Here is a 27927-nt window from a genome sequence, read left to right on the forward strand (position 1 = left end):
AGCTTTTTCTTTACAGAATTTTGAGTAGGGGCAACCAAGTCTGTGCTTAAATACCTCGTTGATGGAAATTATACAAACTTCAAAAATCAGTCCAGTTGGTCTTTTAATGAAAGTTCTTGTGAAAGTGCTACTAAGATTTTTCAGATACAAATATGCATGCTGTGTAGGTTTTGCAACAATAACTTCCCTTTCATTTTAAGTCTAATGGCAAATTTCAACCTGCTGCAGGTCTTATTATCATGCTTCAGAAAAGATACTTAGAAAAATAAATAGGCAAGCCTGAAGTTCTCAGATTTTCCTTAATGGTATTGTTGCTATAGTTACAGCTGAAATGTTATATAAAGCAAATTGCTTATTGATGGAAAAATGCTGAGTAGCACAGCAGCATCCTTTTTCTGTGTTTTTATTGCCTTCATTTCCCACTCTCCACTTAAGATTAATGGATTTTTGGAGGTTTATTTTGTTTGGAACAAGCCCTGATCATTTAATTTTAAAATAAATACATTTTATTAACATGTACTAGCTGACAGTTGAATATGTTCTAGTATGTTTGATCAAAGTGGGGTTACATTTTTATAAACTAACAGAATTTTTTCTACTTGGAGATGAATTTTGATATGCTGGTTATTAATATTAAAACTTTGAATAAAATGTTTTTGATTTTACAGAGTCTTCTGAATTTATTTAATACATTAAAAATCTAGATGAAATATAAACTTTTTAAAAAATACTTATTTTCATTGATTTCAGAGAAGAAGGGAAAGGGAGAGAGAGAGAGAGAACATCAGTGATAAGAGAATCATTGATCGGCTGTCTCCTGCATGTCCCACACTGGGGATCGAGCTTGCAACCCAGGCATGTGCCCTTGACCGGAATTGAACCTGGGATCCTTCAGTCTGCAGGCCGATGCTCTATCCACTAAGCCAAAACAGCTAAGGCTGAAATATAAACTTTTATTATGTTTTGTACTATCAAGATACTAAGAGTATACTAAAAGTAATATCTATTTTAAAAACCAAGAAAAACAAATAGAAATGGTCTGAGAGCATCCATATTGATGACTAGTATGTTAAAAAGCCTACATAAGCATTCATATTTTGTAATTTTCTATGTAGTAAACTAAGTAAATAATAGAAATTCTTTTAGTATATACACATGTACACATATATAATACATTATACATAATTTATCATGTATATTTTTATTGCCTAACTGACTGTCTTTTTTTCAAAGAGAAAACCATAACTTGATATTTAACTATAAGGCAAAATACGAATAGTCATGTGTTTCACAACTGCAAGTGTTACATAATGGTATGTTTGGTAAATCTTTTCAGCTAGTGAAAATCATATATGGCAATGGTTTATTATGCACTGAATTCTTCTATAATTTTAAGAATCTTGATTAATTTATCTTCAGATTGCCACTAGACTAGAAACATTATGAGTATTTAATGGTACAGCTATTGAGGAATTAAAAGTACAGATAATATTTTTGGACCTAGATATATAATACTTCTTAATTAAATTCCTGACTATATTGATAAAAACATTTTTGGGATTATTTTTGGTAAAGAATGAAAAAAATAGCAGACCACAGATTTTTACATCTTCTTAGGTGTTTACAGAGCATTTCCCAAATTATTTTTGTGAAGCAAATTATTCCAGTAATTGTGTTTGTATTTAATGATGTATGATAATGACAACTCTTATTGTCCAAAATGAAATTTCAGTTTTACTCATGTTGGTCCATTTTTCTTTTCTCATTTCCACTTTAGATTTTACGGTAGCCTCTGAGTTTTTCTACCCTCTCAATAAAAAAAAAAAAAAAAAATTAAATGTACATGTTTAAAGAAATATAAAATTTTGATGTTACCATAAGTTTTTCCCCTGTCTTTCAGTTCTTTATTGATATTAAAACATCCTTGTTGATTATGTTGGCATTCTAATTTTGGTTCTAGGGCTGCAGAAAGAAGAGACACATATTTGAGACCATCCATTCAACATTTCTAATTGGTGAAAAAATACTCTTGTGAGACTCATGATGTATTAAATCTATGTTCTAAATGGATTCATCAGACAATCCTGTTAAATCCATTGCATTCTTTTTATTTTCCTTATTTTTTCATGCAAATTATTAGTATACTTATTTTTACTCACGTCTTAATCCTCCTACTTTGGTGTGCATTCCTTGATGGAATAAGTCTTACAAATACACTTTCCAAATGCTATATGTACTCCATAGAAAGAAATATACAGAATCCTATATAATAAAAGCCTAAAATGCTAAGTGTCCTGTCAACCAGTTGACTGTTCAACCAATCAAAGCATAATATGCTAATGATATGGTAATGCTGCTCAACTGCTCACTATGATGTGCACTGACCACCAGGGGGCAGACAGTCGACGGGTTAACCAGTTGCTATGATGTGCACTGACCACCAGGGGGCAGACGCTGCTGTGGTCCAGCCAACTGGGACTGAGATGGGCTGGACATGCCCTGGCGCCCTCCCATGGTCCCTCCCCTGCTGGCCAATCTCCTGTGTCCTTCCCCAGCCCCGATCGTGCACTGATGGGGTCCCTTGGGCTGGCCTGCGCCCTCTTGCAATCCGGGACCCCTCAGGGGATTTTGGAGCGCCAGATTTGGCTTGATCCCACAGGCCAGGCTGAGGGACCCTGCTGGTGCACGAATTTGTGCAACAGGCCTCTAGTAAATACATACCGTATTTTCCGGCATATAAGACAACTGGGCGTATAGAAGATTTTCCTGGGTTAAAAAGTCGTCTTATACGCCGGAAAATACGGTAGTTGTCATAATTATTTGTAACATAATGAGAATAGTAACATCTGTTTCCAGATTAATTTTGGTGACAGTAAAAAAAAAAAATTAAGCTTTGCCTTGTAGTCTTACTCAAAATGCAAGTCAATCATGCAAACAAGAGACCAAGTAAAGCAACATTATGTTAAAAATATCACAAAAGCAGCAATGATTAAAAATATTAGGTTTAAATGAAAATGTACGAGATACCAAGCAAAGCATGAATTTGAAGTAGCCAATGAAACTGTAAGGATAAATTCTGTTTCTTTTAGATTAGCACTATTGCCTTCTCTTTGCCTTGAGACCTTAGTAGTGTGTAGATTATCACTGTTTGTATGTTTATTAAGCATTATTTTAAATCAGAGAATGAAGCGTTTTATAATAGATTAGTTAGAATATACCTTTTTAAAAAAAATTTTAATAAATCTTTATTGTTCAGATTATTACAGTTGTTCCTTTTTTTCCCCCCATAGCTCCCCTCCACCCGGTTCCCACCCCACCCTCTGCCCTTACCTCCCCCCCGCCACTGTCCTCATCCATAGGTGTACGATTTTTGTCCAGTCTCTTCCCGCACCCTCCACACCCCTTTCCACCTGAGAGTTGTCAGTCCACTCCCTTTCTATGCCCCTGATTCTATTATATTCACCAGTTTATTCTGTACCTCAAATTTTTAATTCACTTGATTTTCAGATTCACTTGATAGATATGTATTTGTTGTTCATAATTTTTATCTTTACCTTTTTGTTCTTCTTCCTCTTCTTAGAGAATACCTTTCAGCATTTCATATAATACTGGTTTGGTGTTGATGAACTCCTTTAGCTTTTTCTTATCTGTGAAGCTCTTTAGCTGACCTTCAATTCTGAATGTCAGCTTGTCTGGGTAGAGTACTCTTGGTTGTAGGTTCTTGCTATTCATCACTTTGACTATTTCTTGCCACTCCCGTCTGGCCTGCATAGTTTCTGTTGAGAAATCAGCTGACAATCGTATGGGTGCTCCCTTGTAGGTAATTAACTGTTTTTCTCTTGCTGCTTTTAATATTCTGTCTTTGTCTTTTGCTCTTGGCATTTTAATTATGATGTGTCTTGGTGTGGTCCTCTTTGGATTCCTTTTCTTTGGGGTTCTGTGCGCTTCCTGGACTTGTAAGTTTATTTCTTTCACCAGGTGGGGTAAATTTTCAGTCATTATTTCTTCAAATAGGTTTTCAGTATCTTGCTCTCTCTCTTCTTCTGGTACCCCCATAATTCTGATGTTGCTACGCTTGAAGTTGTCCCAGAGGCTTCTTACACTATCTTCAAATTTTTGGATTCTTTTTTCTTTTAGCTTTTCCAGTTGAGTGATTTTTGCTTCTTTGTATTTCAAATCTTTGACTTGATTCTTGCGTTCCTCTAGTTTGCTGCTGGGTGTCTGTATAATATTTTTTATTTCAGTCAGTGTATGTTTAATTTCTAGTTGGTCCTTTTCCATATCCTCAAGGGTCTCTCACATATCCTCGAGGGTCTCACTAAATTTATCGGCCTTTTCTAGGAAATTCTTGAAAAACCTTATAACCGTGGTTTTGAACTGTTATATCCAGTCGTTTGTTTTCCTCCATTTCTTTGGTTTGTGATCTGTTTCTTTGTCTCCCCATTTTCGCTGCTTCCCTGAGTTGGTAGGGTAGTTTTGTAGGATCAGCTGTGTCTACGCTGGGAGACAGCCTTATTCGACTAGACTTGCAAAATTGTTAGAATATACCTTTTATTCTATCTGAACTTCAAATGTGTGAAAATACTGAATATACTATCTTGAAATAGTCACTGTGTTAATTTCCTCAACACACCTTTTAACAAGAGTTGTGTACCACTGTGGTATTATATGCTGAAAGTAGCAAGAGAGGAGAATTTTGTAAGAATAATATTTCTCCAAAACTCAGATAAAATAATCATATTTTATAATTGACAAGAATTGCCAATAAACACAGACATGAGGGGGGTGAGGTCTTGTGCGGGGGGGGGGGGGGGGAGCAGGGCATGGAGGTGGCCAGGGAGAGGTCAATGGGAGAAAAAGGAGACATATGTAATACTTTAAACAATAAAGAATTTAAAAAAGAAAGAATTGCCAATGTAATTAAACCTGTATTCTTGGTATACTAAAAATTCCCTTGTTTACATTAGAATATGCCCTGGATGGAAATGGTTAGCACACACTTGAATTTGGATTTTAGAATCCATTTGACAAAATAGCATAGTGATACAGCTCTTAATGTCTGTTTTGTTTTATAAAATGTCAGGCTCTGAATGAAGATTTCCTAAATGTGGCTCAACCAAGTTTTTAAAACCACAGCAGAGATTAAGATTGATTTTCTGTAGATAATATGGAAGTATCTCCTCCAGGGACAATTCTGCACATGGGCTGGAGCTTTTAGTATTTGACATAAGGGATCAAATCAGGTTTTTTTCCCTAAGACTTTTATATAAAGTCTTACATTAAAAAGCCACAATTCACTTCAGAGCTGCTTAAGAAGGAAATTAAGAAGGGAATTGGTACTGGATGATCATACACATAAAGAGCAAATTAATCCGTAATACATACTAATGTTTTGTAGACAGCATTTTCCTGAAGTTAAATATTTGACTTTTGTCTTTACTCTTTTAGATCAGCAAATAAGAATTATAGTGGCTTACAGATTTCAAAAGAGCCATTATAAAGCAACTTTTTTTTATGTCTCTAAAGAAATTAGAAACTGTGGTAAGAAATGAAACTTAATATATCTGATAATATCTTAGAACAGTAAGTGATTTTTTGTCTCTAAATAATTTAAGTTATGCAACTGAAAAGAGTGATGTAGTAGTATGAAAAGCATTTTGAAATTGAACTTTGCAGAAGACAATGAAACATATGAATGCAATACTATTTTGTATGAGCCTCCAACTGTGTACTTTACAGAATAAGAACTCATTAAATGGTAACAATTAGAAGCTGTATGTATAGCTTTTACTTTTTACGTGATAGCAAGTATAATGTAAGAAAAAGCGCAATGTACATCAGTAAGGGAAAAATTCTATAATATTATTAGTCGAATGTGATCTGTCTCCCTTATAATTATTTGTACATATTTTAAGAGAGTTTTCAGTCTTAGCTTGCAAAAGAATTAACCAATAATTTAATAAAAGGGCAGATCCACCTTCTTCTACACCAGGATCCTGCTAAAATAGTTTTGGTGTAGTTCCCATGAATTTGCATGTCCTCACCAAATTTTGGCAAAGGTAGCCCATGAATTACACTGAGGAGCAGAGATATAAAGAACTGTTTTAGTCAGCAATTCAAAAAACTGTGGGGGTGCCCTAGCCGGTTTGGCTCAGTGGATAGAGCGTCGGCCTGCCGACTGAAGGGTCCCAGGTTCGATTCCGGTCAAGGGCATGTACTTTGGTTGCGGGCACATCCCCAGTAGGGGGTGTGCAGGAGGCAGCTGATCGATGTTTCTCTCTCATCGATATTTCTAACTCTCTATCCCTCTCCCTTCCTCTCTGTAAAAAATCAATAAAATATATTTTAAAAAACACACAAAAAACTGGGGGTAAAGATACCAAACAATTGGAGCCTGTGAATGTGTCTTGTTCAATTGCATGAGAAGTGTGAATGTTATTAAAAACTAAATTTTATTTTAATTCTACAGCAGATAGAGAATTATGCCTAAATGATTCTTGAAAAATCTCCATATACTTTGTAAAGTTCTACTGTGGTACATAGAGCTATCTTTGACCCAAGTTAAGAGATACGCAACTATAGGATAAAAAAAAAAATCTTGATGAATTGGCGATTAAATGGAAATTACTATGAAACTTAATAGTTCTATTTGGAACAAATGCAGATTTTTCACAAAAAGAAAAAGAAAAAGAGAGAGAGGGGGTATTTCCCTGGGTCCATCTTAATGTTAAAAATTTATTTTCTTTTTTATAGTGAGGAGAGTAAATTAGTCATCTTTAAGGATCCCTCATATTTTTTATTTCAAATAGTCTTTTTGCAGTCTTCTTTAAAATCACCGTTTCACTGATTTAGAAAACAGTGACCCAATTCTCCATATACAAAAAAGAACTAGAAATTGCCTTGGTGTATTATATTGTAAATCAGAAGATGACTTAATCAATAAGCCAAATTTATTTGAGTCCTTTTCATTTTGCTAGTGCTAGCGGGCCCAGAGAAAATCTTGCTTCTCAAATTCTGGGGCCCAATATGGTGGAAGTCTTTCTTATTTATATGTTTTTCAGCTCTTTGTCTTCCAAATTTGTAACGAGACTTCCGGACCTTCTGAGAAAAAGTCCTGTGTGCTGGGACAGGCCTGTGAGACCATATCTCAAGGCCTGGCCTGACGCCAGCACTGACAACTCTGTCTGGGGCATAGTTTATGGCCTCTCTGGAATGGGAGTAGTCTTATTTTTCCCTATTATTTAAGCAAGCAAATGTTTACAGAAGCCAGAATAGCAGGGCTAAAATTTTAAACAGCAGTTTTTACCCAAGATGGAGGTTACTATGCTTCAGGTAAATGCAGTGAAACAAATACATTATCATATAATTAATCTGTTCCATGCTGTTTTATTTGCAGATTCAAGAATGGCTTTGTTTAAATTGCCAAACCCAGAGAGCGATGTCTGGGCAGCTTGGAGACATGGGCAAAATGCCTCTTGCACCATCAGGGCCAAAAGCCTCTCCTACGCCTTTCCCTACAGAACAATCACCTCAGAAAACTGCAATGCCTGGTCAAGTAAAAGTTAAAAAGAAGGAACAAGAAGTAAAAACAGAAGGTGAAAAAATCATACCAGAAAAAGTAAAAGAAACACCTTTATTTGAAAAAATGCCTCCCAAGGTAACCACAGATAAAAAACAAGAAGAGCGTAAAGAAGAAAAAGACCAAGCTTTAGCCCCTCAAGAGAAAAAGGCAACCCCTGAAGAAAAACAGCCACCTCCTGAAGAAAAAAAACCAACCACTGAAGAAAAACAGCCACCTCCTGAAGAAAAAAAGGCAACCGCTGGAGACAAAAAGCCACCTCCTGAAGAGAAAAAACCAACCACTGAAGAAAAAAAGGCAACCACTGGAGACAAAAAGCCACCTCCTGAAGAGAAAAAACCAACCTCTGAAGGAAAAAAAACACCTCCTGAAGAAGAAAAACCAACCACCAAGGACAAAAAGCCACCTCCTGAAGACAAAAAGTTTCCTCCAGGAGCAAAACCATCAGCTCTAGAGGAGGAACAGAAACAGACTTTGCTTAAAACTCAAGAACAAGTTGCTGAAGAAACGCCTGAAGACAGAGTGGCTCCTCAGGCAGAGCAAGAAAAGAAACCACCCCCCTTGAAGATGGAGGGTTTACCGCCTGGGATGCTTCAGATATTGCCTGAGGGAGATGATGGGGCAGCTCAAAAAATAAAAGATCAGCCACAGGAAGTATGTGCAGCGAAGCCTGATCAGGTGGAACCTGGGAAAGAGAAAACAGTAAGTTATGTTTGCTTAACTTTGCACAGTCTTATGTATATAGTTTACTAATTTTTACCTAAGTATATAGAGTGCTTAATGGTAATTATATAAGGAAAATCCTTTGATTAATGTTTTTTTCAGAAAAGTGTAACAGTTGATTGCTAAAATGAAGAACTTTGTGGTTTTTTTTGACAGCTTAATCTAACTTAAAGCATAGACATAAAATTTATTTTTCAAGCTTTTATGTCTATCAGATAATTTATCCACATCCTATAGAGTGATAAAGAAATGTTTCTTACCATTTTAAGTTATTCCTTTTTCTCTTCACTATGAACATAAAATCAGTATCCTCCTTTAACCCTTTGCACTCGCTTGCTTTTTTCTCGATTCCTTTATTCTACTCGGGATTTAATTTTTTAAATACCCCAGATTTTACAAAGCGCGGCAGTAGAATAAAAAACTGGAGTTTCTTTTCATACAAACTTATTTATTTGGATTTTTTTATATTTCAAATTATTGATACATTCAATACAATTCGACATACGAGCTGCTACGATGCTAACCGTGTCGAGTCACACTCGACATCCGAGTGCAAAAGGTTAATATGAAATAATGTGTTTTTTAAAGTTTGTATTCACTTATTCACTTGGTTAAATAAGAGTCAGCAAGTTCCTTTCTCATTTAAAAGCCTTTAAGTTGTGTTCAACCATAAAATTATATAATTGTGATTGCAAAAAAAGTGGAAACATTTAAGACATATGTCATTTTTTTAAAGTTCATTTTAGTATTTAGTATGATTTTAATTAATGTATTCTGTTTGTAGTTTTGCTCAATGTGTTTAATATTGAAGGGTTATTTATAATCCAAGCATAATCTCCGTTTTATATATATATATATATGTATACATATATACATTTTTCTTTAGTAGAAACTTTTAAAAGTGCCCCATCTTAACCAATATTTACAAAAGCAATAATATCAATTTTAGAAGAACTCTGATTTTTCAGATTACAGGAAATCTTACATTATATCTGGTTGAATAAATTTATTTATTTATTTTATTTTTATTTTCTTTTTTCCCCATCACCATTTATCTCCCATCTACCTTTCTCCATCTCCACTGACCCCTCCCCCCACCCTCTGTAATCACCACTCTGTTGTTCCTATCCATGATTTTTTTGTTTTTTTTTTCTCTTTTCCCCCTTCTTTTTTGCTCAGTCCCTCCACCTTCCGGGTGCTAGCAATGACTTGCAGGAAAATGAAATGATTTATTAGTATTAAAAGTTAATATGATAAGTCTAATTAGAACCTGTAGTCCATCCAGTCTCTGGTTCAGTTGTTTTTTTGTTGTTGTTGTTTAAATTTTTTAACACACGGTTACTAACCTACCTTTGGTATGTGATGTATAGCTCATTAAATAAATCTTGATCTCCCTTTATTATATAAATGAGTTTATTAGAGTCAGAGAAGGTAGATGCTTATTTATGTATTCCTTACTCTAATATCCGGATCTAGCCACCACTACCACCACCCATAGCTTCTAGCTAACCACTTGCAGAGGGGATGCTTTTCACCGTTTCTCCCTTTGTGAGACTATCCTGTCTTTCATGGCTCTTCCCTTACTGTTCTCTCTCTGTCTTTCTGATCATCCCTTCTGAGCTCTTTATTGTGACCTTTACTCTCTCTTTCCCAATCTCCATACCATGAGGTTTCTTGTTCTCCTTTGAGTTCTGTCTTTTCTCTTAGTGAAGTCACATGAACAATTCCTAAATCCACTTGTGTACTTTGCCCCTCTTTTAATGGTCAGACCTGCATTTTAAAATACTCAATAGATTGTCTGTCCCACTTCAAAGCCTGATTGCAAGCTGGAAGTCTGTATAGAGGTAGTTCCTGCTTCTGACTTTTCTATTTCTGATAATGGCACCACCATTCACCCTGTCTCTAGTTTCCCAGGATGAGTGAACTGAGATTTCTTACATGCTCTTTGTTCTCCACATCCAGTTTATCACACTCCAGTTCGTTAGCTCCTATTCCTAAAGACAGTATCCTATGCATGGCCTTCATGACCTTTCACCAGTGATTTAAATAATCTGTTACTGGTCACTATGCCTTCTGTTTCTCCCTTCTCCAGTATATACTCATCAGGTAATTATGATTTTCCAGGTTTTGGACAGTTTAACTCTATTGTTCACATACATCTACTGATTCTCTATTGTTTGTTAAATACAACCTAAACAATCCTAGTATTTTCTAGTTTTTATATTATTTTGCACCTTTGTCACTTACTATAATTTTCTTTTATCCTGACTTTTTCTTTTATTTTATAACCTCAATATAGACATATGTGTATATATACTTAATTTATTTCTAAATTAAGTGTACATATTAAGTTACTAATATATTATTTACTATGTAAAATATTGACAAATAAATAAAGTAATAATCAGTGAAATAAACAAAAATTATCATTTTATTATATGTATTTAAATATAGATACTTTTGACCACATTAAAATTTGATTATAGTTTTTTATAGAGAGCATTGATTGACTGTGCTTCAATATTTTAGAAAATCTGGGTCTGAAATATTTTGATAGAGTTATTTGAAGTTGAACTTCTAAGTTAAGCTTATTTTTATATTTTGACATTTACTTTTCATGGCTATCATAACAAAAAATGATAACCCACAAGCATATACCAGAATTGGAAGAAGTGGATCAAGGATTGTACTTGCCAAATCTTGCTGTTTTCTAAGTTTGAAATTGAAAACAAAATTTTTCCTTAATTGTAGAAATTCCACAAATAAATGTTAATCTTCCTTGATACCAATTATCAGAAAATGATATGTTTTAAAATATGTTATTAACAAATGTCTTTGAAGCTCACCAGAGTTCTTTATCTGAAAGATTTATAAACAGAATAAAATATTCTCTGCAAAGTTTGTTAAATGAGCAGATCTGAAAGCCTTTAAAAATGACATGCCATTTCATATAGCATAATCACATAATTTCCAAATATCTGTCTTCAAAGGAGTGTTTTCACATCATAATTTTTTTGAAGAGACAACTATTGTTTATTTTTTCCTAATTAAAGGAAGCATATTGCTGATAACCAAAAGGTAGCATATTGCTGATAACCAGGGTTAACTTTCTTCCTAAGTACCTAATAAGTAGTATATTGCTGATAACTACTTGTCATCACCCAAAAGTTGGGCAAATTTTCAATTCTTCTACTTTTGTTAAAAAGGAATTAAATCTTCACATTTACAACTTTTCAAATTTCCTGTGAGGTAATCAGTAAACCTCTGTGGTTAAAATACATAGTTATTCTCTAAATGAGTACAAAATATTAAATATATACTTCAAAATATAAAGGTCTCAGTAGTATACAACATGTACTACATCTGTAGAATCATAAGGCACTCTATTCATTTCCGGCTTACTTGTAACTGGTAGAAGTAAATGAATTTTATATGTACTGCTATCTCTATAATCTTACCCTTTAAAAAAATAACTCCAGTCAGAAAAGCTATTCCTCAGTAATTAATATGTAGGTTTTTTATTTTTTGTTTTTTAATGTTTTTATTGATTTTTAGAGAGAGGGGAAAGGAGAGGGAGAGAGATATAAATATCAATGAGAGAGAAACATCAACATCATTTGGCTGCCTCCTGCACACCCCCTGCTGGGGATCGAGCCCTGATCTAAAATCAATCAGCGACCTCCTGAGGTCAATGCTTAACCACTGACCCACACCAGCCAGGCTAATATGTAGTTTTTTATTTAAAAACATATATACCTTTGTTATACAAATCCCTCAATATGGAGGCTATCTTCATTGGTATATTATTTCTTTGTGTCTCACAATAGTAATTTTTTAAAAAAATTTATTGAAACAGAATTATTGAACATTATAAACTGAGCATGTTTCTGTTATTATGTAACCTTTTGATACTTACTTTGCTCTAATAAGTTTTCCCCAAACCTTCCACAGTTATTTTTTTGTTTCTTCTAATAATATTTGCTAACGAAGACATGCAGTTTGATTTGTCACCATATTAGTTTCTACATATTACTTTAGCTATTTTTACAAGGCAGAAAAAAAACAACTTTCACCAAATGACATATGACCTTTTATCTTACACTAGTAAGTAAGAAAATGCATATGAATATTATGTTTTTATTACTCAATTTACTAAAAATTTATAAAGTACTAGAATACTAGTACTTATTTGCTGAAAACAATGTGAGTTTCTGATCCTGTCATAATATTACTTACTATAATGCAAAAACACATTGTGTGTGTAGGCAAATGTGTTATTAGCAATAATAGATGTAAATACAGATATTGAATAGTTTTCTGGTACCATCAAACATTTTTGGCCAACTTGTGTCAGAACTGATTCAACTTGGTAATCATTGCTTTTACCTTGTAAAGTTGCTGATGAAAAGCTTATAACAATACAGAGTGTAAGCTTCTTTATTACTTGCTTTATGTTTCTTACATTATTAGTATTATCCTTAACACATGCTTTTTTTGTGAAAATATTTTTAAAGAATATTTTGTCTACCACTTACCTATTATAGAAAAGGTGGTTTAGTTGAAACTGGGTAATACAAGCCACAAATCTGCCTAACAAAACAAAACAAGAAAATAATAAGCTGTTATATAAAGGTGAGCATGAAATGACTGCCTCACTATATCTTTTCCTTACAATATAACCTCAGTTTTCTCCCAGGATTCCCCCAGACCATGTGACCAACTGACATGAGAAATAAATAGTGGTGTCAGTCATTTCATTAAAGTTAGCAATTTATAACTTTAGATTGAAAATACAATAAAAATCTTAATGTTTCCTTCCTATAGTCCATTAGGTAATTTGGTATACTTGCCCAGGTTTCTGTATCCCACGATCAAGGCTCCTGACTTAACAGTTGAGCTTAGCTTTTTCAGCGCTCTGAAGTATGGCTCCAAAATGACTTCAAACAACCTAATATTGCCCACCAAGTAAGAAACAGAAACCCAGGCAATAGGCCTTTGTGTAATTCCTGAATGTAACTTGTGTGCTCTCCCTCCTGAACCTGTACTTAGTCCTTCTCTGTGCCCTGATAGTGCACCCTTCCATCAGCCCTATCAGAAAAGTCACACCTGGCCGCTCCTCTCCCTAGTGGCACTCACTTTTGCTGCTGAACTCCCCATATTGATCAGTTTTAAGTTAGCTTTTGCTGGAAACCAAAACGATACTCTTAATTTACCTGTTACTCTATTCTGTGTACTATGTTAAGTCCATTCTCTATCGTTTAACCCACATAACTAATGGTAAGGTAAATATCATAGCTGTTTTAAAGAGGGGTAAGCTCTAGGAAACAGCAAAGCTAAGGTTCTAGTCCAGTTCTGATTATAAAGGCTGAGCTTCTCAAACACTATACACAATGCTTTTTTCTTTTTTTTTAAATTGTTAATAGTATTACAGATGTCCCCAATTCCCCCACCCCTTAGCCCCTCTGTTCCCAGTCCCTGCCCCATCCAGGCCTTCATCAGTATTGTCTGTGTCCCTTGTTTATGCATTTCTATACATATAAAAGCCTAAGCGACCCTTACAGCTGGACAAACAGATGACCGGCCGGTAACTATGACACACACTGACCACCAGGGGGCAGAGGCTCAATGCAAGAGCTGACCCTTAGTGGTCATTGTGCTCCCACAGCCAACCTCCCATGGCTGGCCAATCTCCCATGGTCCCTCCTCCCGGCCGGCTGGCCCCAATCAGGACTGGGCGAGACAGCCCCAATCGGCTCCGATTGCTAGCCAGGCTGAGGTTCCCCACCTGTGTATGAATTTGTACACCGGGCCTCTAGTGTGTATATAAAGTCTTTCGTTAATCTCTTCCTGTCCCCCCACTCCCCTTAGATATGTCAGTCTGTTCCATGCATCCATGCCTCTGGGCCTGTTTTGTTCGTCGGTTTATTATGGTCATTAGATTTCATGTATAAGTGAGATCATTTGATATTTGTCTTTCCCTGACTGACTTATTTCAATCTGCATAATATTCTCTAGGTCCATCCATGCTGTTGCAAAGGGTAAGAAACACAAGGCTTCTTTTTTTGATACTTTTAACATACTGCCTTTTCATTATTATAATTATTTGTATCTCTCGGCAGCTCCCACTATAATCCCAAACATTTTGTGTAATTTTTTACTTTGTTAATATATTTATTTTATTTATTCATTAATCTTGTATAATTCATATTATTATAGTATATCATTTGCATTTCTTTGTTGCCACATCATTTTCTTTCCATTCATTCCTGCCTTTCAAAATGTATTGTCAAGTGGAATTAAAATTTATTCTGAAATGTAGTAAATAAGTTGAAAGGTACATTATTTTTTTAAACTTATCTTTATTATTGAGAATGGTGCATTCTTCTTTACTTTTTTAGCTTAATATTTTAAAATTACATGTTACTACAGAATTCTCTCTTTTTACTTACATGCTTAACCAGAATACTACTTATCTGCATTTGATACATTGAAACACTGTAGCTTTCTTGATCAAACCCAAAATTTGAACATTCTTTAGCATAAACTTTAATTTCTGGTTACAGTGACGCAGGGGTTAGCATTAAAGTTCTATATAGGCATTGTATATAATGGCAGCATAATCAAATAAGATGAAAAATTAAAAGGTTTTCTGTAGTGAAAAGCATTTGCATGTAGGATTTTTCACTCTAGGCTCAGTGAATTTTGCGGACTTAATCTTTTATGGCCTGAACACTCAGACTAGCAATCCATTTTGACCAAAACATCCTATAAATGATTAAATTAAAGATTTTCTTTTGTTGTTTTACTTTGGCCCATTAAAATAAGTGACTTAGGGGAAATTAGCCAAAAACTTAATATTGGCATCCTTCTCTTTGTACAATATTATATTTAACCAGAAATTCAGTTCTTAACACCAATAATACTCAGGTAACTTCCATTTGCTTTCAACACGAAAGGCTAAAAGTTTCCTTTGGGCAAAGGGCAGAACTAAGTGTGGCAGTGCAGATGTGTCTTGGTATATTCTTCACTACTAGAGAAGTCTCAAGAAACGACACCATGGAAAGTGTCAAATGAGCCTCAATTTACTGCCTTTCAGCAGCAGAATATTGGAAGGAAAAATAATTCTCTATTCTCTGCTTCATATTTGCAAGTAAAAAATATTAATTTTAACCTCTGAAAATTTTAACTTATTATTTCATATACACAGACTAGGAAGGCTGAAGTAGCCATATTACTATACATGGAGAAAGCACAATACATAATACAAAATAAAAGTCAGTATAATAGAGTCTAATGGAAAATGTACTTAGAAAAATACAGGGAAAATGTGTTCCTCGGCTTAAAAATAACATTTCCATTAACAAAAAAGTAAGCTTAAATTATGGCTGTTCCCACTCACTGCCTCCATCTAAGATGGCAAACAAAATTCTCATGCACAGGATAGATACCTGGACTTTTATTCTTATGTAATAATTTCAGGTCATTCCAGATGTATTTTGTAAAAAATGAAATGGATAGTTAATTTCAACTTGATTATTCAAACAAAGAAATAATAAATGTAAGGAAATTCAGTGATATTTATACACATATGTATATGTGTTATATATGTATGTAACTTAGAACCCTTTGAATATATTCACTTCATTAAACCTTAAAAAGTTAGTAAGTGGCTTAATATTTTTCTCAAAAGTAAGTTTGCAGCCATGCATTTTTAAAAATATATTTTTATTGATTTCAGAGAGGAAGGGAGAGGGAGAGAGAGAGAGAAACATCAATGATGAGAGAGGATCATTGATCAGCTGACTCCTGCACGCCCCACACTGGGGATCCAGCATGCAACCCAGGCAAGTGCCCCAACCGGGAATTGAACTGTGATGTCCTGGTTCATAGGCTGACTTCTGACCACTGAGCCACGCTGGCCGGACACATCCATGCATTTTTTAAGCAACTAAGATAAAACTCAATCTTTTAGTTCTAGAGACATTTGGGAGAAAATGATCCCAATGATTCCTTCCTCACATACATCCTTTGATTGTGTTTCTCAAGTTACAGTACTTCAGACATCCATTTGAAGTTTGAATAATTAGAGAAAAATCAGACCCAACTTACACACTGTTTTACATTCTTCTCATTTCCATCTATTCTTTCATTTTTGATCAAATTATTACCTTGTTAGGAAACATAAATTATGAAGCAAGGTTTTGGTATGTTAAATCTGTATGGACTGGTTAGCCACATGGATACAAATTATACTAGTCCTTACACCAGGTATCTCACGAAGGAGAATGGATAGCCACAAGAAGGACAAATGGGTGGACATAAGAGTATCTCATTGTGCTGACCTTTGTATATGAAGAAAAACATTTTGTTTCCATTTTAGCAGCAGAATTAAAGATGAATATATAGCTGCCTTAATCAAAGAGGCAAAGGGTCTGGTTTGTGTATGTTCTGATGATTAATAAGCTAACAGCAAGATGAAGAAGCAGGCCACTCACCTGTGTCAGGAGACGTACACCTATGCTTCTTAGTATGATAAAAATTGACTTTATGATTTTTTTCAATATATTATGGTACAGTAAGTACATGGCCAAATGTTCCTTCTGAACAGTTTAACCAAATGTCTTCTGGTCACCTAACTTGATTTCCTTATTAACCACTCTAAACATTGTATCTAGACCCACAAACTTGTAGAGCAAAATCTTCCCAGATTTTGCCACCTTATAATATGGAGAAGAGGAGTCCTTAGTAGGGAGGAATCATCATAGCATCATTATAGGTAAATTATGAATGAGTCCTGTGAGGAAAGAGACCACGAAGATGGAGGCAGAGGGGGAAAGCGGTAGAACATATTTACTAAAGAAAAAAAAAAAGGAAAGGATGAACACAAGGTGAAAGGCTACATAAAGGGTATTGTAGGCTAGGTATTTTGTTATTTATGTGTGTTAGTCTTCTGTATAATGTATCTTCATTTCCTTTGACACATTATATATATCTGGTCGTAATCTTATTTTTGTAAAATGTCACTAGAATCTTCAGAACCTATTGTATAAAATTATAATTTATATTTTATTATACTCAATGAATTGTTATATATAACAATAGTAACATTTCTTATATATGTATAGCTTCCTTACATTGTTATGTTTTATGATATATGCAGACACAAAATAAAGAAGTAAGTGACACCATTAAACTTTAATTATGAAAGATCATTTTCTTGCCCTTTTATTCAAAAGGAGCTTAGATTCTCCACCCATGTGCTTATGGTGTTTACAGTGATTTAGTGAAGCTTGGGAAAGAAGACAAGGAACGACATAGAAAGTATATTGGACTCAAAAAAATGTGCTCTGGCTTTCTGTGGAATGCAAGGAGATGGAAATATCCCTCCACTGTGACCATCCAGAAAGCTTTTATTAGAAGACTGTTTTGTCATGCTTACCTCTTTTATGTGTAGCTCTGAAGAGATAGGAACCACAGTTGGTTGGGGGCTAATTAGCCCTACTACTATAGTCTCAGAACTGTAGATAAGTAACCCTTTTCTGCACAGACATCTGTAATGGTCCAGAGAAATTAATTATTGGTCAACCAAAGAGTTGGCATTGCTTTTTGGACTAATGGTTTGAAAAATATATCAGACTATCTTTTTTAATTGAGTCATGTTGTAAATTCAGCAAAAGCATTTTACTCTCTGATGTGTTCAAGATACATATCTGACCATACAGAAAAAAAGACAGGTAGTGAGATGAAAATGAATGTAAAATTAATACCAAGCCAACAACTTTTATATTTGAGAACTTTATAGGTAAAAGGAGGATGAGGAGAAGCAGTCGAAAAGGAGGAGGAGAAAAAGAAGGAAGGAAGGAAGGAAGGAAGGAAGGAAGGAAGGAAGGAAGGAAGGAAGGAAGGAAGGAAGGAAGGGAAGAAGGGAAGAAGGAAGGGAGGGAGGGAGGAAGGAAGATGTTTTTGCATGTTTGTTGTTTGTTACCCAACCTGACATCTGTTCATTTCGGCTGTAGATAGGTTGGAGGAGCCCATGCCTACACACCCACTGAAAATATTGAGATGGTTAGTTCAAGATACAGACTTGGTGGAATCCAGGGTGACTCCATAGGCCAGCGTCAAATAGAGCATGTCCTCGTGCAGCTCTTCACCTTCCCTCTTCCTTTTCTAGGGCTGTGGGTGTGTTTTTAAATTTATTTTATTTTTTTATGTTCTCCTTTGAACATGGAAACTAACTGGATCAGCTGCATTTCATTTTGCTCATAGTTTTTTTTTGTGTGTGTTTTTTTTCATTTAGACTTATGCACAAAGTCTTTATGTTTAACATTTTTTTTATTTAAGGCCTCTGATTCTTGAATTAAATTGTTATTATTGTCTTATCAAATGTAATAAGTAGTTCAAGCCTATGATTTGTCTACTCTGTGTCCCAGCTCCCTGGAAAGCCCATATGTCCATTCATAAAGTTAATTGTTGTGCTGGTTGAAGGAAGCTGACTTTGAAATACCATAAAGGTAAAAATACAAGTATTTTCAAAGTCAGGAGACAATTATAAGAGATATTTGTTAAATATCTTTGAGGTGGGATACTGAAGATAAATGTGATTCACAGCTCTACAAAAATAATAGCTATTTCTCTTTTACTGAAGCTATGAGCCAGACCAATTACTTTTTCAAAGTTTATAATTTCTAAACAGTCACATGTTATATAGCATTGTAATATTAACTGTGATACCAAGTAAATACAGTGTTTTACGTTTTTTAAAAACACAGCCTTGTTTGAATATCTCTCAGGAAAAAAAAAAATTCTTTGTGGTCGGTGGGGCAAATATCATTATGGCACCAAATGATATATACTTACTTTAGTTAAGTCAGTTTTCCAACATCCCATAAGTCTTATAGCCAAGTAAAGGCCCTCCTCTGATTCTTCCTTTCTTTGCCTGTCCTCATAATCCAAAAGTATTAGTTATGTCAGTGGAAACATATCATTAAAATTTTTCTTTAATAATTTGAATTATATCCAAAAGTAAATATGCTGAGAAAGAAAATTATATTTTTGAAGGAAAATGGTATTGAAATGTAGAAGGATAGAGCACTAATAAACTAAAAATGTCATTTCAAATTGACATTTAATCAAATGAAAACTAGCCTTAATCAATATGTATTAACTATTTTCTTTTTTTTCCCATGCAAAGATTTATTTAAAACAATATTGACTTACAGTTGAAAACGTTTCATATACTTTTTTTTTCTCTGTTCATAATAGTTACTTGGGAGTAATGGAGAGGCCATTTTATTAGTTTAATCACGTTAAGTTTTCCTGTATCTTTTCCTCCCTGCTAGGAAAAGGAAGATGACAAATCAGACACCTCAAGTTCTCAACAGCCGAAAAGCCCACAAGGTCTAAGTGACACAGGATATTCTTCTGATGGCATATCAGGTTCACTTGGTGAAATCCCAAGTCTTATTCCAAGTGATGAAAAGGATTTGCTCAGGGGACTCAAAAAGGACTCGTTTTCACAAGAAAGCAGCCCTTCCAGCCCCTCAGACTTGGCTAAGTTAGAAAGTACAGTCCTCTCCATTTTGGAAGCCCAGGCAAGTACACTTATTGAAGAAAAGTCAGAAAAGAAAACACAACCCCAAGAGGTTTCTCCTGAGCAGCCTAAGGAGGAGCAGATAACTCAGAGTTTAACTCAAACAATGGAAACTCCAGTTTCAGAAGAGAAGCTCAAAGAGAGTCAAGAAGCAAAAGATACTTTTACAAAAGATGGCCAACAAGACACTCCTCCCAGAAAGGACCTCAAAGAAAAGTCTGAGTTTGTTGATGACATAGCTACAAGAAGACAGCCTTATGATTCAGTTGAAGACAGTAGTGAAAGTGAAAACTCACCTGTTCCACAAAGAAAGCGGAGAACTAGTGTCGGTTCATCAAGCAGTGATGAGTATAAACAGGAAGATAGCCAAGGATCAGGTGAAGAGGAGGACTTTATTCGAAAGCAAATCAGAGAAATGAGTGCTGATGAAGATGCTTCAGGTTCTGAGGACGATGAGTTCATTAGGAACCAGCTCAAACAGATTAGTGGTATTATTGAGAGCCAGAAGAAGGAAGAAACAAAAGGAAAAGGGAAAGTAACCGCAGGGAAACACAAGCGACTGACTCGAAAAAGTAGCACAAGTTTTGAGGAAGATGCAGGGAGGCGCCATTCATGGCATGATGAAGATGATGAGACATTTGACGAAAGTCCTGAAATTAAATACAGAGAAACTAAAAGTCAGGAGAGTGAAGAACTTGTAGTTGCTGGAGGAGGAGGGCTGCGTCGATTTAAAACAATTGAACTCAACAGCACGATAGCAGATAAGTATTCTGCAGAGTCATCACAGAAAAAAACAGCTTTGTATTTTGATGAAGAGCCAGAATTAGAAATGGAAAGCCTGACAGACTCTCCAGAAGATAGGTCAAGGGGGGAAGGATCTTCTAGTCTTCATGCTTCCAGCTTCACTCCTGGCACATCCCCTACATCAGTGTCATCGCTTGATGAGGACAGTGACAGTAGCCCAAGTCACAAAAAAGGGGAGAGCAAGCAGCAACGCAAAGCTAGGCACAGGTCACATGGTCCTCTTTTACCGACTATTGAAGATTCTTCAGAGGAAGAAGAATTGAGAGAGGAAGAAGAATTATTGAAGGAGCAAGAAAAGCAGCGGGAATTAGAACAGCAACAAAGAAAAAGTTCTAGTAAAAAATCAAAGAAAGACAAAGATGAACTTCGGGCTCAGAGAAGGAGGGAAAGACCAAAGACACCACCCAGTAATCTCTCTCCTATTGAAGATGCATCTCCAACAGAAGAATTACGTCAGGCTGCAGAAATGGAGGAGCTCCATCGATCTTCTTGTTCTGAATACTCACCTAGCATAGAGTCAGATCCAGAGGGTTTTGAAATAAGCCCAGAAAAAATAATTGAAGTGCAGAAAGTTTATAAATTGCCCACAGCTGTGTCTTTATACTCACCAACAGATGAGCATTCTATTATGCAGAAAGAAGGTGGCCAAAAGGCATTAAAAAGTGCTGAAGAGATGTATGAAGAAATGATGCATAAAACTCACAAATACAAAGCTTTTCCAGCTGCAAATGAACGAGAAGAAATGTTTGAAAAGGAGCCTTTGTATGGTGGAATGCTAATAGAGGATTACATTTATGAGTCTTTAGTAGAGGACACATACAATGGTTCAGCCGATGATGGTCTGCTAACAAGGCAAGAAGATGAAAATGGATTTATGCAGCAGAGAGGGAGAGAGCAAAAAATAAGACTTCCAGAACAGATTTATGATGATCCTATGCAGAAAATTACAGACCTCCAGAAAGAGTTTTATGAGTTAGAAAGCTTACATTCTGTTGTGCCTCAAGAAGATGTTGTTTCAAGTTCTTATATCATCCCAGAAAGCCATGAGATAGTAGATCTGGATAGTATGGTAACTTCTACCAGTGAAGAAAAAAAGTTACTAGATGCTGATGCTGCCTATGAAGAACTCATGAAGAGGCAACAGATGCAGTTAACACCTGAATCCAGTCCAACCCAACCCCCCATCAGGGAAGACATGACAGAGGCCCCTATGGACTTTGATAGGTTGCCCGATGAATCTTTGACATCAAGTATTCTTTCAGGAGCATCTCTTACAGATTCAACCAGCAGTGCAACACTCTCAATTCCAGATGTTAAAATAACCCAACATTTTTCAACAGAGGAAATTGAAGATGAATATGTAACCGATTACACGAGAGAAATTCAAGAGATAATTGCCCATGAATCACTGATTTTGACCTACTCTGAGCCTTCAGAAAGTGCTACATCTGTCCCACCCTCTGACACACCTTCCCTCACATCATCTGTTTCTTCGGTTTGTACCACAGATAGCTCCTCACCCATTACTACCCTGGATAGCATAACTACAGTTTATCCAGAGCCAGTAGATATAGTAACTAAATTAGAAGATCCTGGGGATATTTCTTCTTCAACATATTTTCAAGGCAGCATCATAGACTATCCAGAAGAAATAACTATATCTTTAGATCAGACTACCATACCAGATGGTAGAACTAGTACTGATCGTATTGCAATTTCCTTATCTGATATGACACCTTCTATCTTAGAATCTGAAGAAACTAAACCCAAGGGGCTAATTGCTGACACTATTTCCACTGACTTATCTATATCTGAAAAGGACTCAGTGAAGAAAGCCAAGAAGGAAACTGGGAATGGAATTATTCTGGAAGTTTTGGAAGCTTACAGAGATAAAAGGAAGGATTCTGAGGCTGAACTAGCTAAAACTAGCTTATCCGAAACCATGTTTGATCAACCACCTTCTGGAATAGCCTTTCCAATGAAGGAGCAAGTTTCAACTGCATGCTTTGTATCTGAAGAGAACTTTGGTCAAGCAAAACCTGCATCTCAGTTACCATCTGGCAGTCCTTCAGTTTCCTCTCTTCCAACTAAAACACACCCATTCCTACGAAGCTCTTCTTTGGACACATCAGCTCAACCTCCTCCTCCTCCTCCACCTCCCCCTCCTCCTCCTCCCCCTCCACCTCCCCCTCCTCCTCCACCACTTCCTCCACCAACCTCACCTAAACCTGCGATTCATCCTAAGAAAAAATTAACAGGTACAGCTCCAGTGACTCTAACTATGACAGCTGCATCTCTAGTTGACACTGTTACTACTATAGAGACCACAGCTGTTCCAAGGAGTAATGGATTACCTATAACAAAAATATGTACCACTGCACCTCCTCCAGTTCCTCCTAAGCCATCTTCCATTCCATCTAGACTTGTATTTACCCACAGACCTGAGCCAAGCAAACCTCCCATTGCCCCTAAACCCCCCATTACTCAGCATCCAGGACCTACACAAAAACCAACAGATACACACCCCAAACCAACAGGTTTGTTGTCTTCAACTTCAAATATGACATTAAATTTAGTTACTACAGCAGATTATAAATTGCCTTCCCCTACCTCCCCACTTTCCCCTCATTCTAATAAGTCCTCACCAAGATTGTCCAAATCCCTCATGGAAACTTATGTGGTTATCACATTGCCATCTGAACCTGGGACTCCAACAGATTCTTCTAGTCAAGCAATTACCAGTTGGCCCCTGGGATCACCTCTCAAAGATATGATTGCCACTGAACCTGTATTTTCTGTAGTTCCTCCTATCACAGCTACAGAAATGTCATATTCATCAGAACAGAGCCTGTACATCTCAGGGGCTTTGGATACATTTTCTGCTATCCCTGTCACAACACTATCTTCATGTCAAGCAGCCCCAATTTCAGTTGCACCGTTTCTTACAACTGAAGTTTCTAAGACAGAGATTTCAGCAACCAGAAGTACAGTCCCTAGTGTCAGTCTCGGCAGCGTCTCTATAACAATTCCTCCAGAGCCTCTTGCTTTAGATAGCCTACATTTAGAAAAGCATCAGCGTAAAGAAAATGGAAAGTTGCAGCTTATCAGTGATGCCATCGATTTGCGTACAGCACCAAAAGTAGAAGTTAAAGTAACGGAGAAATGTATGGATCTTTCTGCTTCTGCAATGGATGTGAAAAGACAGACCTCAACAAAAGAAGCTTATGGGAGACAAATCAGTGCTGTCCAACCCTCTATTATAAATCTCAGTGCAACTTCATCAGTAGTGACTCCGATATCCCTGGTCCCTGAGACGGTGACTGCTGTCACGTGCACAGCTAGTGCAAGTTATACTGCAGGCCCAGAGAGCCTAGTGAGTATAGAACATGCAACAGCAACACCACTTCAGCTTACTACATCAAAGCACACTGAGCCCCCTTACAGGATACCAAGTGGCCAATCCTTCCCTACAGTTAAGCAGGAAGCACCAATAAACTTATCATTAAGTACTTCAGCACAGGCAATGGCACTGGCTACTGCAAAGCCAATTACTGTGCCTCCTGTTGGTGTCACAAATGGATGGACTGATAGCACCACATCCCAGGGCATCACTGACGGAGAGGCAGTGGATCTCAGTACAACAAAGTCTCATAGAACTGTTGTAACAATGGATGAATCTACTTCAAGTGTGGTGACCAAAATAATAGAGGATGATGAAAAGCCTGTTGATCTGACTGCCGGGAGAAGAGCTGTGTGTTGTGATGTAGTTTACAAGTTACCTTTTGGAAGGAGCTGCACAGCACAGCAGCCTGCAACTACTCTTCCCGAGGATCGGTTTGGTTATAGGGATGACCACTATCAGTATGACCGATCAGGGCCATATGGTTACAGAGGGGTTGGGGGAATGAAGCCTTCCATGTCTGACACTAATTTAGCAGAAGCTGGACATTTTTTCTATAAAAGTAAGAATGCTTTTGGTTATTCAGGAGAAACTGATGCAGCAGTAGATCTAACTTCAGGGAGAAGTTCTACAGGTCAGTATGATGTCGCTGCAGACCTTTCCTTGAAATATCATTATGGTGTTCCTCATCTCATTTCAGGATGAAAATGTGGCCCCTTTTTCCATTTTGTTACTTTTTCTCTTTCTTTGAATATTTTGGCAACATATTTTGGAGTACATGTGCGCTTTTATTCATTTTTTAAAATTTATTCTGCCCAAAGTCACCTGCATGTGCCTGCATGTTCAACATTGCTTTTCTTCGGCAACTAATTAGGTTATCCAGTGAATTTGCATGTGGTTCCATTCATTATGTTCATCAAGATTGAGAGCTCTTTCAAATTCCCAAAGCATCATTCATTTTTGGAACTGGACTATAACTCTACCCTGTATTTCAGGTGAGGTAATGGATTATTCAAGCAAGACTGCAGGTGCATATCCAGAAACACGACAAGTCATTTCAGGAATCGGGATTAGTACCCCACAGTATTCCACAGCGAGAATGACTCCACCTCCAGGATCCCAGTATGGTGTGGGGAGTGTTTTGAGGTCAACTAATGATGTTGTCTATTCTTCAGAGGCAACTCCAATTCCCTCCACATTTGCTATCACCACACAACCTGGCTCCATTTTCAGCACCACTGTGAGGGATCTGTCTGGTGTGCACACAACTGATGCAGTGACTTCATTATCCACCCTGCACCAGAGCCAACCGATGCCTAGATCATATTTTCTAACAACAGGGGCATCTGAAACAGACATTGTAGTAACTGGTATTGATATCAATGCCGGTCTACAAACTATTACTATGGAAACTCTCACCACTGAGACAATAGACTCAGTTCCCACGTTAACCACAGCATCCGAAGTGTTTTCTGAAGTGGTGGGAGATGAAAGTGCTCTTTTAATTGTCCCTGAAGAAGATAAACAACAACAGCAGCTAGACTTAGAGCGCGAGCTCTTAGAGCTGGAGAAAATTAAGCAACAGCGTTTTGCTGAGGAATTGGAGTGGGAGCGTCAGGAAATTCAAAGGTACCGAGAACAGGAAAAGATGATGGTTCAAAAAAAGCTGGAGGAGCTGCAGTCTATGAAGCACCACCTTCTCTATCAGCAGGAAGAGGAGCGTCAAGCCCAGTTCATGATGAGGCAGGAGACATTAGCTCAGCAACAGTTACAGCTGGAGCAGATCCAACAGCTGCAGCAAAAGCTTCACCAGCAGCTAGAGGAGCAGAAGATTCGCCAGATCTACCAGTACAACTATGATCCCTCTGGAACTGCTTCTCCACAAACCACAACAGAGCAGGCGCTGTTGGAAGGGCAGTATGCTGCCCCAGAAGGCGGTCAGTTTTGGGCGGCTGAGGATGCAACCACCACAGCCTCAGCCGTTGTGGCTATTGAAATACCACAAAGCCAAGGATGGTACACAGTTCAGTCCGATGGTGTTACTCAATACATTGCCCCACCCGGCATCCTGAGTACAGTTTCAGAAATACCTTTAACAGACGTTGTTGTAAAAGATGAAAAACAACCCAAAAAGAGAAGTTCTGGAGCTAAAGTCCGTGGACAGTATGATGAGACAGGGGAAAATATGGCAGAGGATCCCCGCTGTTTTAAAAAAATAGTAGACAGTGGTGTACAAACTGATGATGAAGATGCAGCAGATCGGAGTTACGCGAGTAGGAGAAGGAAAACTAAAAGGAGTGTTGATACAAGTGTCCAAACTGATGATGAAGATCAGGATGAATGGGACATGCCTACTAGATCGAGGAGAAAAACTCGTGTAGCAAAGTATGGTGACAGCACTACGGAGGCTGAGAAGACCAAACCCGTTTCCAAAGTCTCCAGCATAGGAGTTCAGACAGTGGCAGAGATATCTGTGCAAACTGAACCAGTTGGAACCATACGAACACCTTCGATACGGGCGCACGCGGATGCCAAGGTAGAAATAATTAAACACATTTCAGCACCTGAAAAGACTTACAAAGGGGGCAGTTTAGGATGTCAAACAGAAGCAGATTCAGAAACACAAAGTCCTCAGTATTTGAGTGCCACATCTCCACCCAAAGACAAGAAACGCCCAACACCTTTAGAGATTGGTTACTCATCTCACCTTCGGCCAGATTCCACACTACAGCTGGCTCCTTCCCCACCCAAATCTCCAAAAGTCCTTTATTCACCCATCTCACCACTTTCACCAGGCAAAGCCTTAGAATCAGCCTTTGTACCTTATGAAAAACCCCTCCCTGACGATATAAGTCCACAGAAAGTACTGCATCCAGACATGGCTAAAGTTCCCCCAGCGAGTCCTAAGACAGCCAAGATGATGCAGCGGTCCATGTCTGACCCCAAGCCTCTGAGTCCAACAGCAGACGAAAGTTCCAGGGCTCCTTTTCAGTATACCGAGGGCTACACGGTAAGAGTGATTCTTTTCAGTTAGAAGACAATGGATGAGTTGATGCTAACCATGTGTTTGCAGACTTTAGGAAGCCATAAAGCTCCTGGTACCTTGAGAACCTAATACAAAATTTCAGTGAGTATCATTTCATTAGTGATTTGAGGAAAAAAATAGAAATGTATATATTCCCACAAAAAGAAACTTGACTATTTTGTGAGGCAAGGTGGGAAAGAAGTTCATTATTTTATGACCATGAGACTGAAAGTTTTGTTCTCATCTTGAAATCTCCCAAGCATTCGTTGTAGACTGTGATTTCAGGGAATATAATTAATGTTCACATTCAGTGATGGTTTAAACATAGGGCATAAACAGATAAGACAAAGGATGGCCATAAATTTAGACCCATGGATATTGGAATTTTTAGTGGGAGGGTCTTTGGAAATTATCTAGTTAGTTTCTTCTTCCTCAAGCCAGAATGTTTTCATAAAAGCAACCCAAAGAGAGAAGTTCTGGAGCTAAAGTCCATGGACAGTATGATGAGATAGGGGAAAATATGGCAGAGGATCCCCACTGTTTTAAAAATATAGTCGACAGTGGTGTGCAAACTGATGATGAAGACTCAGCAGATTGGAGTTAAGCAAGTAGGAGAAGGAAAACTGAAAAGAGTGTTGATACAAGGGTCCAAAATGATGACTAGGACATGTACTGCTTAAAAGAGAACATTTCTAGGGCAGGCTGATGAAAGTGTAATTTAATGTTCATAGTTCATCCATACTTACTTTGTTTCTGGCAACCATCCTATATAATAAAAGGCTAATATGCAAATCGACCGAACGGTG

General features: G+C 37.0%; 1 protein-coding gene across 1 annotated transcript in view; it reads left to right on the forward strand.

The window, feature by feature from the left end:
* PCLO (piccolo presynaptic cytomatrix protein) overlaps nt 1–27927 on the forward strand; it is a gene marked incomplete at its 5' end in the record, with an annotated part of 292340 nt that overhangs the window by 109764 nt on the left and 154649 nt on the right. Inside the window, 3 exons of the mRNA XM_079785367.1 lie at nt 7397–8281; nt 19642–24730; nt 25092–27106. Coding sequence (XP_079641493.1) covers nt 7397–8281; nt 19642–24730; nt 25092–27106 — 7989 coding nt within the window. The remainder of the gene's footprint in view (nt 1–7396; nt 8282–19641; nt 24731–25091; nt 27107–27927) is intronic.

This window comes from Cnephaeus nilssonii, assembly GCF_951640355.1.
Source record: "Cnephaeus nilssonii genome assembly, chromosome: 12".
In the NCBI taxonomy this organism is placed as follows: domain Eukaryota; kingdom Metazoa; phylum Chordata; class Mammalia; order Chiroptera; family Vespertilionidae; genus Cnephaeus; species Cnephaeus nilssonii.